Raw genomic sequence first — 14,587 nt, forward strand, 5'->3', positions numbered from 1 at the left:
TAATGAAAGAATTGCACCAGACTCCTGCACTTCCCATGGGCACTGATTCAGGTCCCAAGGCCACGAGAGTGGAGAAATCATGACAACTGGGTTGGCTGTTGTCTGAGGGCCCTGTCCTCCCCTCCACTGAGATGCCTCTGCCTGTCCTGCCCCAATCCTTCGAGATGAATTCACCCCAGAGAGATACCCCCCACCCAACTTCTTTGACCTTCCTTGTTACCCAGCTTTAGGCAACACATTTCCTCTAGAATTCAGTGCTCTCCAAGCTTTTTGGCACCAGGGACCAATTTCATGGAAGATAGTTTTTCCGTGGACCGGGGTTGGGGGGAGGGGATGGTTTCAAAATGATTCAATCACATTACATTTATTGTGCACTTTATTTCTATTATTATTGTTACATCAGCTCCACCTCAGATCACCAGGCATTAGATCCTGGAGGTTAGGAATCCCTGCATCTCTCTAGCTCATTTGTCCATTCATACTCCACTCAGTAAGAATTGAGCCACCCTTCAGTTCAGTTCAGTTCAGTAGCATCCGACTCTTTGCGACCCTGTGGACTGTAGCACGCCAGGCTTCCCTGTCCATCACCAACTCCCATACCTTGCTCAGACTCGTGTTCATCAAGTCAATGATGCCATCCAACCATCTTATCCCCTATTGTCCCCTTCTCCTCCTGCCTTCAATCTTTCCCAGAATCAGGGTCTTTTCCAATGAGTCAGTTCTTCGCATCAGGTGGCCAAAGTATTGAGCCACTCTTACTCTGACCCAATTTGAGAGAGTTATAACCCCAAATGAGGCTTCCTTGGTGGCTCAGATGGTAAAGAATCTGCCTGCAATGCAGGAGAACAGGGTTCGATCCCTGGGTCAGAAAGATATCCTGGAGAATGAAATAGCAATGCACTCCAGTATTCTTGCCTGGAGAATTTCATGGACAGAGGAGCCTGGTGGGCTATAGTCCACGGGGTTGCAAAGAGTTGGACACAATTGAGCGACTACCACTTTCACACTCTATAACCCCTGAATGAAAGGCGCTATGACCGACAGAAGCATATGGCCTGGCAGAAATCCAGGGAAAGGTTCCAACCAGTTCTGCAGGGATGGGTTGGGTCATGAAAAGCTTCCTAGAGGAAGTGACAACTGACCTCAGTCCTGATAGTAAAATCAGAGTGTCTGCACGTGAAGCAGAGGGGTAGAAAGTGACCCATGCTGATGCCTGCAGGGGCCTGTGGACCTAGCCAGCGGTCTGGCAGGCTGGAGCTTCAAGGAGTGATACGCATGCGTATCGAAACAGACAGCCAGGCAGGGGAGGGCAGCGGGGAGCTCCATCAGGTCACTCACTTGTGAGATTTCTTCCAGGCTGTCTCCCGGGGCCCCGTGCCACAGTCATAGGCCTGGATGATGAACGTGTACTCCTTCTGCAGCTCACAGTCAATGGGGCTCTTGGCACGGAGCCGGCCTTCTCCAGATGTCTTGTTGAGCACCACGGCCTCAAAGGGCAACTCCTGGCCGTGTATCTTGAATGCACAGATTTCTCCTGCAGGAGGACAGAAGGAGAGAGAAAGCGTCTTAAGAACAGCCAGACTGCACACAGAGCTTCAACTGGACCAGACTTACAAACCCAAAAGCCCTGGCCATTTCCCTCCACGCAGATAATTGTCAAGCTGGAAGCAGCCTTTAGGGAGCCAGTCCAACTTGTTCCTTTCTGGGATGGTAACATCGGAATGTCCCCCATCCAGTGCAGCTGGCAGAAAAAGCAAGGGGGTGGGGAGGGTGGTCATCACGCAGGGGAGCTGGCTGTTCATCCCAGTTTGCCAGTTTTCCTGGCAGGTTTCTCGCCTGCCCTCTGCCCAGAATGAGATTAAGGAATTTGACCACAGTCAAAAGACAAATGACTACAGAGGAAAGGAGAAAAAGGCCAAAGCTTTCACTGTCTTTTGTTCTGTGACAACATCCTCGATTCTTGGAAGTGTGCTCTGTGGAGCAGTGACCTGGGCATCCCTGGGGAGCTTGTTAGAATTACAGGCTCCTAGGACCTGGACCCTGGACCTCCTGAGTCAGGAGCTACATCTTTTTTATTTTTTTAGTATGTCCATTATATCTTTTTTTTTAAAGTATAGTTGAGTTATAATATTGTGTTAATTTCTGCTGTATAGCCAAGTGACTTAGTTATATATAAGTATATATGTATATACATTCTTTTTTATATTCTTCTGCATTACAGTTTATCACAGGATATTGAATATTGTTCCCTGTGCTATAGTAGAAACTTGTTTTTTTATCTATCCTATATACAAGAGTTTGCCTCTGATAACTTAATTGGGGTCCCCAGGTGACCTGTTTGCTCAGTCAGTGTGAGCAGCACTGCTCTGCTCTGCCCTTTACTCCTGGTTTAAGCACCCCACATTCCTGCAACCCCCTTCACGTCTCTCATCCACTACTTCTCTGTGGGGACTGGGACGGACACCACTCTGAGCTTGCCATTTTCTCTCCAAACAGTGGAGATGAGTCTATGTGAATTTCAGAATCCCCATGAAGCCTGAGAAACCACCTTCTTAAAGAACTGACCATGCTGTAAAATGAATGCATTTCTCTCCCTGAGCTGGGTTCATGTGTTATTATACCTTTTTCTCTGCATTAAAATGATAAAGCAATGAAAATATCTTCTTTACCTCAATTGGCAAATATTGACTTCTTGAACCCTGACTCTGAGCCCTGTAGTAAGTGTTCTGGAAAGTACTAAAGGTTTGAGACACATTCTCTCCCTGTGTTGAGGGAACTTATGGACTTGTTGGGGAGACAATGTGTAGATATCCAGAAGGACCATTCATAGTGCAAAGAGCTGGGTGAGCATCATGTGACATGGGCATCAAGGGGTCCAGGCTGCTGGTGAATAAAATGTAGTCTTGAGCCCAAGGGCCTGAGTCACGTTCCAGGTTTGCTACTTTCTAGCTGATTTAGTCAAATTATGTTGACTCGCTGGGTTTCAACTGTGTCATCAGTAACAGCACCAGGAGATGATGTTGCAGGGAGAGCATCTACCTGGCATGCCCCAGTCCTGGTCTGACACTGTCCCAGCTGCACTGCTGGGACCAGGGTGAGGTGCCTGCTGTATATACTTTAATGGGGTCCTCACATTCAGAGTGACCAGGCACCTGCCCAGCTGCTCCAAAGAACAGACACCATGAGAAGAAGGGATAACATGATTGCATGTCTGCTCTGCCCAGGCATCCAGCTTTGTACCCCCACCCAGGTGATCTGCTTTAATCATCCCAATAAACCTGCAAGGCAGACATTTTATACCAATTAGTACAAATTAACAACAAAAAGGATCAGAGAAGTTATTGCTTGCTCAAGGTCACAGAGGGAAAGTTGGTATAAACCCTGGATATGGCTGAGTCCTAACTCCACACCCTTTCTGCTTCACTGCACCATCTCCAAGCAGCCTTCTCAGAGGACCCCCACAGGAATTGCTCCTGGTAACATTCTAAAATCCTGTTCAAGCCTCACTCAGGAGAGAAAGCCCCCATTTTACATAGAGGAAGCATGCCCTGATCTCTTACTAACAATGTTTTCTGAGATGGCCAATCAATACCAATTTTACCTTTAGGCTTTTGTTTTTTATTATTTCATCGATCCTCAATTTCATTATGAACACTCCATTTTCACTACATTCCCTCCTGGCCATTTCTCAAATGTAGTCATGGAATAATGAACAAGACAGACAGTTTGTGGGCCAGGCTCTAACAAGAAGGTTGCTTCCCTTTTTGTCACTGTACTGCTTCTTGAACAAGACTAGGTCTACAGCCTTCAAGGCGGGAGAAGGGGTTTCATCCCATCCTCAAGTCTCATTTCTGCTCTGAATTGGCTGGGCTTGAAGAGATGGACTTCTGACATGCCTGCCTTGAGACTCTATCTCAAGATCAATGCCAGTTACGGGAATACTAGCAGTAAATGTGCCCAGATTAGTTCTAGGGTATTCTCTGAAGTTCCCAACTATTGCCACAATTCTAAGACTCATTGGATCCTTTCTCTTTGAAAAGTCCAATTAAACTGAACGTGAATGAGGGCAATTCTCTGTTAGAGACACTCGATCTCATCTGGAGTAGTCCTCAAGGCTCAGAAATCCTGAACCAGAAGAAAGGAGAGGAAGGAGGAAAAGGCAAAGGAGGAAGGGGAGATCCAGACACAGGGGAGGCTGAGAAAAGTAAACCTCAGGGCCACATATTTTCATGGAACTAAATGCAGCTCGATTCAACTCAATAGAGCCAGTATTTTTTGAGTAAGTGCTGGACCTGGAGACACAAAGAAAATACCTTAAGGCAGTGGTCCCCAATGCTTTTGGTACCAGGAATTGATTTTGTGGAAGATGATTTTTCCACAGATTGGGGATGTCGGGGGGATGGTTTCAGGATGATTCAAGTCATTACATTTATTGTGCACCCCGTTTCTAATCCAATGTCACCACTGATCTGACAAGAGGCAACTGGTCTGTGGCCCAGAGGTTGGGGATCCCTCCCTTAAGGCATAAAGATACCCAATCCTCAAGTCCTCATTACCTCCTAGAAGAGACAGTGAAGTTCACAAGGACTATGCCATGCTCACCTAGTCTGCACCAGCTCAGACTGAGATGGGACTTAGCCTCCTTTGAACAAAAACTAGAATTCACCCTAGTGAAATACATTACCCTCATTGATCCCACCTCTTCATCTGACTCTTGTGTTCTGGCTGCAAAAATGTTCATTCATTTATTCACCCATTCATCCATCTCATAAATATTTATTAGGAACTATGCTCCAATGGCACCCCACTCCAGTAGTGTTGCCCGGAGAATCCCATGGATGGAGGAGCCTGGTGGGCTGCAGTCCAGTCCATGGGGTCGCTAGGAGTCAGACACGACTGAGCAACTTCTTTCACTTTCCACTTTCATGCATTGGAGAAGGAAATGACGACCCACTCCAGTGTTCTTTCCTGTAGAATCCCAGGGATGGAGAAGCCTGGTGGGCTGCAGTCCATGGGGTCGCACAGAGTTGGACACGACTGAAGCGACTTAGCAGCAGCAGCATGCTCCCAGCACTGATGAAATAGTGATGATCAAAGCCCACCCAGTGCTGGGGTGATAGCAGTCCAGTGTAGGAGGAAATTAAGGAATTGGATAATCACCTGCTCTCAGGAAGGATGGTGATGGTGATATGTGCATTGAAGGAGGTGCTAAGAGTCCTGACCTGGGGAGACTGGGCAGGGAGGTCTAAGATAGATGTGATGACTGGAGCTGAGATCACAGGAAGAGAAAAAGGGAGACACTCAGGCCACAGGAGAGTAAACTGAGTTTCAAGCAGGAGGGTAACACATGGGAGTGCCCTTCAGCAGGAAGGGACGAGGGACTGCAGAGACCCGTGTGGCAGGAGTAGAGGCAATGGGGCAGGGCCAGCTTCATGGATTTGTAACCGAAGAGGCACTCAGGGGCCGTGTGCTCAAGAGGGCCCTAAGCATGGTTGAAATCTCTGCTGCTGCCACACTGAAATTCTTAATAATGTTATCTTTGAACTTGGGTTTGTAAATGAAATCTGATGGAACAATGGGGTCTTTCTTAAGCAATGGAGGTGCTCCCTATTCATTGCTCCCCATTCGTATCTAGTGGTCAGGATATGCCATGAGCAGAGTATTCTAGCGGACCCATGACGTGGAGAAGGAGATTCAGGAACCTCAGCAAGAGCAAGGTGAGCATGTGACATCTACAACTCAGTAATCCACTAGGCAGGGAGCTGATAACCCCATGAGGCTACCCTTTCTGTTTAAATGAAAATTGAACACAGAATGAAGGCAAGTGACCAAAGAACGTTGTCATATCCTCTGTTACTATGTTCTTCCCTGTAGTAGGCAATCACTTAGGCTGAAAAGGATGACAGAGAGATAAAGATAAAACCACCCATTATTCCTTTTCTTTTTATACCATCCTTACTACCAGCAAGCCAAAGGTACAGAACATTGGTAGAATATATGCATATAAAGAAGTGAAATGAAAACAGGTGAGTATTGCTTGTGTAGCATTTACACTGCTCTGGTGAAGAATAAAATATGCATGCATACCTGAGCTAGGACATGCAAATTCTGTAATTTTCAGAGATTCTGCATAGCAGTTAACTGCTCTTCTATTTGCATTTGAAACTGCCATTGCATAGTATAAAGATAAATGGTAGAAATTATGCTAATAATTGAAATTTTTAATTTTTATTTACTTAGAATCACATCAAATAGCAAATTAAAAACACAGCAAGTTGAAAGAGAGACTGAAAGACAGGAATGTGCTGGGACAGAGTCTTGAGGAAGAAGGATATTTAAAATTGCAGTTCCCAACATCTGTGAGTGACACATTGGGCTGTCTTGATCTTTTGTGAGGCCTGTCACCAGAATTTGTTATTACTAATAAAGCACAGTAGTAGGAGGATGATGTATTTAAAAGATCAGACCTAATGGCTTCCATATAGAAAATACCACTTTTAAAATCTTGCTTTCCAACCCGCTTTCCTGGGTGGGACAGTTGGTGTATGACCTGTGTGTGGGAATTCGATGCAGAGGGGCACACACACTTGGGATCAGCAATGGACTCTGGTGAAATGGGGCCAGCAGCATGGGGCCTTAGCTGTGGCCTAAGGTGGTTGAATTCTGCTTCACTGAGAGCCCCTGGAGGGGCCAGATCAGTAGAGGAGCCCCTGCAGTGTCGTGAGGGCGGTTGTCATGTGGCTCCAGCCCCTCATCACCTCCCTCCTTCTCACAAATACCTTTTCCTCTGCCGTAACACACCATATGACACATCAGCAGAAATTGGTGTAGTTATCTCTTGAAAAAAACTCTCTCTTAATTCCTTCCATAAGATTCTAGGGAAAATGAATGAATGAAAAAATAGGTGAAATTGATGAATGAATGAATTAATGAAACTGATTTTTATAATATATTTTCTTCATACCCTTGAATACCCTTGACCAACAGATTGGGTTGATTTTATTTTTCAGGTGCAAAACCTGAGCCTCAGAGAGATTAAGTGGTTGACCCAAGGTCTCTTTGATAGTAAGAAGTGGATCAAGAACTGAGTTCTAGACCCTTTGAATGTAAATCCTGTGCCCTCTGTCCTTCATGTTGCTTATCACTGGGTGGGTATGATGTTCTAGGAGACGGGATTTCAAAGTGTGATCTGTACACCCCTTGGGTCCCTAAGGACCTTTCTGCAAGGCCCTCAAAGTCAAAACCATCATATTAACACTAAGATGTTATGTGACTTTTGCCCTGTTGATATTTGCACTGATGGTATAAAAGCAATGGTGAATAAAAGTGCTGATGCCTTAGTAGCGCCTGACTGCATTCTATGTGACAGGTAGTCAACTGTAAAAATAAAGGAAGAAGTCCAATTTCACTTAAGAATGTCTTTAATGATGCAGTAAATATTGCCAATTTTCATAAATCTCAATCCTTGAGTACATGTCTTTTAATATTCTGCATAACAAAATGGAAAATACTCATAAAGCATCTTTGTAGAGCAAAGAATGGTAGGAAAGGCATCTGTGTGATTTAAGTTGAGTGGGAGCTAAACTAGGATGTTTTCATAGGAGATGCTACTTTTACTTGAAAAGAATGACTGACAGACAAACTATGTTTATTTAAATGAGTGTGTGGCAGGCTTTCTTTTAAAGTAAGTCTGTCACTTCAAGAAAAAGAACTCATAATAGTGGTTAACCAATGATAAATGTGAGACTTCAATTTTGGAAAATCTGTGTCTGCCACAGACAGTGTGACAATTTACCAATGCTTTAATACTTTTCTGATGAAATGAGTAGTGGTATTAAGGAATGTAAATGTTGATAGGGTATAATGAAATATGTCAACTTTTGAAAGATCTACTTAGCCTGAAATCAATATCTCCTAAATGACCAATGCATATTGTTATGCAGAATGTATGAGTAAAAGATTCATTCAAAGTGTGAAATGGACCAATGGATTTTAATACAGCAGTATATAATAAGTTCATTGATATGATTTCAGATTCTTTATGGTACCTAAACTTTAAGAAACTATTACTGGTATACATGTGTTCCCCATCCTGAACCCTCCTCCCTCCTCCCTCCCCATACCATCCCTCTGGGTCGTCCCAGTGCACCAGCCCCAAGCATCCAGTATCGTGCATCGAACCTGGACTGGTGACTCGTTTCATATATGATATTATACATATTTCAATGCCATTCTCCCAAATCATCCCACACTCTCCCTCTCCCACAGAGTCCAAAAGACTGTTCTATACATCAGTGTCTCTTTTGCTGTCTTGTATACAGGGTTATTGTTACCATCTTTCTAAATTCCATATATATGCATTAGTATACTGTATTGGTGTTTTTCTTTCTGGCTTACTTCATTCTGTATAATAGGCTCCAGTTTCATCCACCACATTAGAACTGATTCAAATGTATTCTTTTTAATGGCTGAGTAATACTCCGTTGTGTATATGTACCACAGCTTTCTTATCCATTCATCTGCTGATGGGCATCTAGGTTGCTTCCATGTCTGGCTATATTAAACAGTGCTGCGATGAACATTGGGGTACACGTGTCTCTTTCAATTCTGGTTTCCTCAGTGTGTATGCCCAGCAGTGGGATTGCTGGATCATAAGGCAGTTCTATTTCCAGTTTTTTAAGGAATCTCCACACTGTTCTTCATAGTGGCTGTACTAGTTTGCATTCCCACCAACAGTGTAAGAGGGATCCCTTTTCTCCACACCCTCTCCAGCATTTATTGCTTGTAGACTTTTGGATCGCAGCCATTCTGACTGGCGTGAAATGGTACCTCATAGTGGTTTTGATTTGCATTTCTCTGATAATGAGTGATGTTGAGCATCTTTTCATGTGTTTGTTAGCCATCTGTATGTCTTTTTTGGAGAAATGTCTATTTAGTTCTTTGGCCCATTTTTTGATTGGGTCATTTATTTTTCTGATATTGAGCTGTAGGAATTTCTTGTATATTTTTGAGATTAGTTGTTTGTCTGTTGCTTCATTAGCTATTATTTTCTCCCATTCGGAAGGCTGTCTTTTCACCTTGCTTATAGTTTCCTTTGTTGTGCAGAAGCTTTTAAGTTTAATCAGGTCCCATTTGTTTATTTTTGCTTTTATTTCCAATATTCTGGGAGGTGGGTCATAGAGGATCCTGCTGTGATGTATGTCGGAGAGTGTTTTGCCTATGTTCTCCTCTAGGAGTTTTATAGTTTCTGGTCTTACGTTTAGATCTTTAATCCATTTTGAGTTTATTTTTGTATATGGTGTTAGAAAGTGCTCTAGTTTCATTCTTTTACAAGTGGTTGACCAGATTTCCCAGCACTACTTTTGTTAAAGATATTGTCTTTAATCCATTGTATATTCTTGCCTCCTTTGTCAAAGATAAGGTGTCCACAGGTGCGTGGGTTTATCTCTGGGCTTTCTATTTTGTTCCATTGATCTATATTTCTGTCATTGTGCCAGTACCATACTGTCTTGATGACTGTGGCTTTGTAGTAGAGCCTGAAGTCAGGCAGGTTGATTCCTCCAGTTCCAGTCTTCTTACCTGTGGCAGATTCATTTTGATATATGGCAAAACCAATACAATATTGTAAAGTTAAATAAAATAAAATTAAAAAAAAATAAAATAAAATTGATTGATGTAGAAAAAAAAAAAAGAAACTATTACTGGGACTTCCCTGGTAGTCCAGTGGTTGAGAGTCTGCCTCTCAATGTAAGGGGGTATGGGTTTGATCCCTGGTCTGGGATGATCTCACATGCCTCAGAGCAACTAAGCCCATGTACCACGACTACTGAGCCCACTCTCTAGAGACTTCGGGGCACAACAAGAGAAGACACCACAATGAGAAGCTCACACACCACAACTAGAAAGTAGCCTCTGCACGCCGCAACTAGAGAAAGCCTACTTGCAGCAATGAAGACCCAGCGCAGCCAAAATAAATAATAATTTACAAAAGAAGCTATTACTTACAGCGTTCTGGCACAGTATCAGAGAAGAATAGCTACGATTATCTGAAAAGATTAAAATACTCCTTCCTTTTCCAACTACATACCTGAGTGAGGCCCTATTTTTTTCTTCACATACTTTAACCTACACAGCATATTGCAACAGATAGAAGGGAGAGAAGTTATGAGGGTCTAGCTGGCCTCTATTGAAGCAGACATTGAAGAGACTGCAAAAATGTGCACGGTGCCACTCTTCACACTAATTTTGTTTTGGAAAATTTATTTTTTGGGTCAAATCAGTTATATATGTTAACTTGTAATGAGTTTATTATTGTGATTAAAAAAAAAAGTTAATAAATTAGCATTTGGAATCTTCTCAATTTTTGTTTCGAATACAGTAAATATCAGTAGATATAACCCAAAGTGTCATTAGCAATGAAATGTTTAAAGTGGTCATGAAACCAAAAAGTTTATCATTTACCAACCATAGTTGCCAGCCAGATCATGATTCCATATTCTATTCCTGGTACTTGCAACATGACCCACCACCTGTCAGAAAACTCCTGATCTCAGAGCAACTCGGTTTTCTCTGCGTTGCACAGCTGAGGCATTTGTAATAAGAAGAACCAGGCAGAACTTGATATCAACAAGGTGCTGGGGGTGGGGCTTCATTTCCACATCTTCATTCAAGCATGGATGGTTAACCTCTGGCTCTGCAGCCAGACAGGCTGGACTGGAATCCTCCATTATCTACATGTGTGACCTTGGGCAAATCACTTATCTCTCTGTGACTGCTTTCTCATCTATGAACTGGCATGATATTAGTAACAGTTATTCATAGCATTCTTGGTTGTTGGAAGGATTAAATGAGTCAATACACGCAAAGTGCTTAACAGTGCTTGCCATGAAGTAAGTACTATATATATGTTAGTGCTTACCATTGTTATTATATGGAAGAAAAGCCACACACTTCTGGCAAAGTCCCTGTTCATGTTTGAGAATGGAAGAGGCCAAATGTGGAAGTCATTTCACCATCAGAAATATTTTCAATGTGTGTCACATGTGTCATTAAAAACAGTCTGAGGGCTTCCCTTACGGTCTAGAGGTTAAGAACCCACCTGCCAATGCAGGGGGCATGGGTTTGATCCTTGGTCCGGGAATATTCCACATGCCATGGAGCAACTAAGACTAGGGGCCACAGCTACTGAAGCTCGAATGCACCAGTGTCTGTGCTCCACGACGAGAGAAGCCACCGCAATGAGAATCCTGCACACCACAACTGGAGAGCAGCCTCTGCTTGCTGTAATTTGAGAAAGCCCCATGTGCAGTAATGAAGACCCAGCACAGTCAAAAACAAATAAAAGTTTAAAAAAAAAAAAAAAAGAGCATTTGCCTAACAAGCAAACAGTCTGGCGACTCCTTGAAGTAAGTACTTTACACTTATCATTCACAGCTTAACAACTTTCCTGGATATTGTTGGCCAATGACTGCATCCTATGAATCCGCAAAATCTCGTCCAGGGCCAGTCCTGCTTCATGGGGAGAGATTTTGGGGGGTGGGGTTTGTGTGTCTGTCTGATTTTGCTCATCACAGTGACAGGAGGTTGCTAATGGCCTTTACTGGGCAGGAGTCAAGGGTGCCAAGGGCTTTCCTGGTGGCTCGTTTGGTAAAGAACCTGCCTGCCGATTCAGGAGACACAAGAGACATAAGTTTGATCCCTGGATTGGGAAGATCTCCTGGAGAAGGAAATGGCAACTAGCTCTAGTATTCTTGCCTGGAAAATCTCATGAATGGTGGAGCCTAGCAGGCTACAGTACGTGGGGTCCCAAAGAGTCAGACATGACTGAGCGACTGAGCGTGTACACATGTAAGGGTGCTAAACGTTCTGTCCTCAGCAGGCCAGTCTTATACCACTGAGAACAGTCTCACCCGAAATGGCCATAGCATCTCCTTGAGAAACACTGCACCCCAAGCATGCAGATAGAATTGTTGGAACAAACATCAGGCCAGGTTTATGACCCCAGGTTTGAGGAAAATGATAGATATTGTCAAGGCTTCTGCTTCAGATTGGTGAGGTCCCTGCCAATGGAGGATGGAACCATCTGCTCTGAGCTGCATCCTCTGTCCTCCCAGTACACACACTTGGCAGGCAGGGAACACTGACCACACCACCTGGGGGCTGGGCAGAAGGGTTTCTTAAAGTGTGCTCCACACCTCTATGTGGAGCCACCTGTAGTCACATAAGGTGTAATAAAAAAAGGACAGGACAAATGCTAATCACACCAAGTGGTAATCATGTGCAGAACATCAAATCAAGGCTGAATGTATGCTTAAAAAAAAAAAGGTTGATTTTAAGCCCTCCCACTTCAAATAAAAACTTGAAATTTCCAAAAGTGACAAGTTGAAGGGAAAGATTCAATGGAGTATCCCTGAACTTGGCTGCCCCCTCATGTATCTAGGTGGCAGGAAGATTTCAGATCAATCAACACAGGCAGCTGGCCTTGCACTGAGCCCCAGCCCTGCTCTTCTCAGCTGTAAGACCTTGAGTGTATCCCAAGTTCCTATTCACAACTGAGGATATAGCCATGCCTAATCCTGAACATTCAGTGAGGCTGCACTGACACCCTAAAATGAACTTTGGAAAGCATAAAAGTCTATCTACTTTTTATTATTACAATTATAATAAATCCTGCCTGAAGACCTGCAGCAGCTAGAAGCATATTGGCAACTTACTTTGTTTCTATTAGAAACCAAAGGTGGCGGTGGGGGAATGTCACCATTTATAGTTATCTACTCAGTATTGAGCAAAAATAAAATATACTCTCTTATTTCAAAAGTCATTGTCATTTTCCTAAAGCTTTGTGCTAAATAAAAATCCCCTTCCTTTTGGAAGATTAACACAGTGGTTATGTTTTTGCTGAAAAACCAATGAAGTTAATGCATTTTTTCCTTCTTCAACAATATTGTTGAAAGAATAAATGGTGTAGCAACCAACATATATGTTAAGAGATTTGGAGTCATCCCCAGGGTTCAGTGAGTCACAACTGGGTCACAAAGAGCTTGGAGAGATGTCAGGCAACCATTTGTCTGGTTGGAGCCCATGGTCTGAAGGTGAAGGACTCCCAAGTACAAAAACATGCTGTGGTTATCATTCACTCATCAAATCTTCCCCAGGCATAAAAAAATATAGTAAGAATAAAATGAATAATAATAATTTATAAAGTTTACTCTAGCTCACATTTATAGTGAGCCAGACATTTTTTAGGGCTACAGCTTCCCTAGTCGCTCAGTTGATAAAGAATCCACCTGCAATGCAGGAGACCCTGGTTTGATTCCTGGGTCAGGAAGATCCACTGGAGAAGGCATAGGCTACCCACTCCAGTATCCTTGGGCTTCCCTGGTGGCTCAGCTGGTAAAGAATCTGCTTGCAATGAGGGAGACCTGGGTTGGGCAGATCCCCTAGAGAAGGGAAAGGCTACCCATTCCAGTATTCTGGCCTGAAGAATTCATGCACTGTATAGTCCATGGGGTCGCAAAGAGTCGGACACGACTGACTTTCACTTCACAGTGAAAACAAGTAGCCCCCTTCTCTCTGTGTGCTGACCAGCCTGGCCAGGAATGGGAGGTTTAGATGAACCAGAGACTAGCTCTGTCTTTGAAAACAGGAAAAGGAGGCAGACATACAAAGAGATGAGTGCGACAGTGTACTGTTGAGGCGGCAGTAGGTGTCTATTCTGGGTGTTGTGAGAACATAAATGATGATGGATCAGCCAATCTCTCTCTTAAATACTTCTAGAATTAGTGGTGGTTGTCATGTGGCCACCACCATAACTGCAAGAAGGAAAACCTTTCAGCCTTTGCTGAGACAAGACCCTGTTCTGTGGACACGGCCACGTCTTTCTCTTTGCAAAGGTTTTCGTGCTGCTTTTCCCAGCAGAAGGATCAGTGCCGAAGAGTAAGGCAAATCTAGATTCAAACCCTGACTCTTCACTTGTCTTCTCTAAAATTTATAAAAAGTTAAATTTTCCTACACCTCCATCTCTCCATTTATGAAATGGGAATACAGCAATCTCCCTCCAATGGCCACCATATTATAACCAGAATAGTACTTTTTTCTTTCTGAAGCTAAGAATTTACAATGGCATCAACTGGGTTAAGTGATTCGTGAAAAGCTATACAATGGAATTCTCATCCCAGCTGAATGAGGGAGGCAACAGAAAGGGATGGCAGGCCATATCAGATGGGCTGTTTCCTAGTTCCACTGTGTGATCTTACCAATGTTAATAATTCCCAGTCCTTCTGCTGACCTCACTGGTTGATCCTGAGGTGTCCACAATTCAGATAAGGTGTGGACAGATGGCAGAAAGAGGGAATGAGCAAGAATACCTCATTGACCAGGACAGTGACTGTTTATAGTGGCTGGATTTTTAATATTTAACAAGAGAGTGTTTAATTTTTGAGTGTATAAAAAATTACTGGCCTAGATGCAATTATAGGATGGGGATAAGTACCTTTCCCACTGCCAGTGGGAATGAGGACTGTAAAATAAGGGTAGAGAGTCTTATTTTTAAATGTTTACAATAGCCAGGACATGGAAGCAACCTAGA

General features: G+C 43.3%; 1 protein-coding gene across 2 annotated transcripts in view; it reads right to left on the reverse strand.

Annotated features, from left to right (window-relative positions):
• Positions 1–14,587, reverse strand: part of CLSTN2 (calsyntenin 2) — a 731,303-nt gene that overhangs the window by 171,830 nt on the left and 544,886 nt on the right. For both annotated transcript variants that reach the window (XM_044946560.2, XM_006061606.4), the window contains exon 3: positions 1,339–1,534. In XM_044946560.2, coding sequence (XP_044802495.2) covers positions 1,339–1,534 — 196 coding nt within the window. The remainder of the gene's footprint in view (positions 1–1,338; positions 1,535–14,587) is intronic.

This window comes from Bubalus bubalis, chromosome 1 (genome assembly GCF_019923935.1).
Source record: "Bubalus bubalis isolate 160015118507 breed Murrah chromosome 1, NDDB_SH_1, whole genome shotgun sequence".
Taxonomy (NCBI): Eukaryota; Metazoa; Chordata; class Mammalia; order Artiodactyla; family Bovidae; genus Bubalus; species Bubalus bubalis.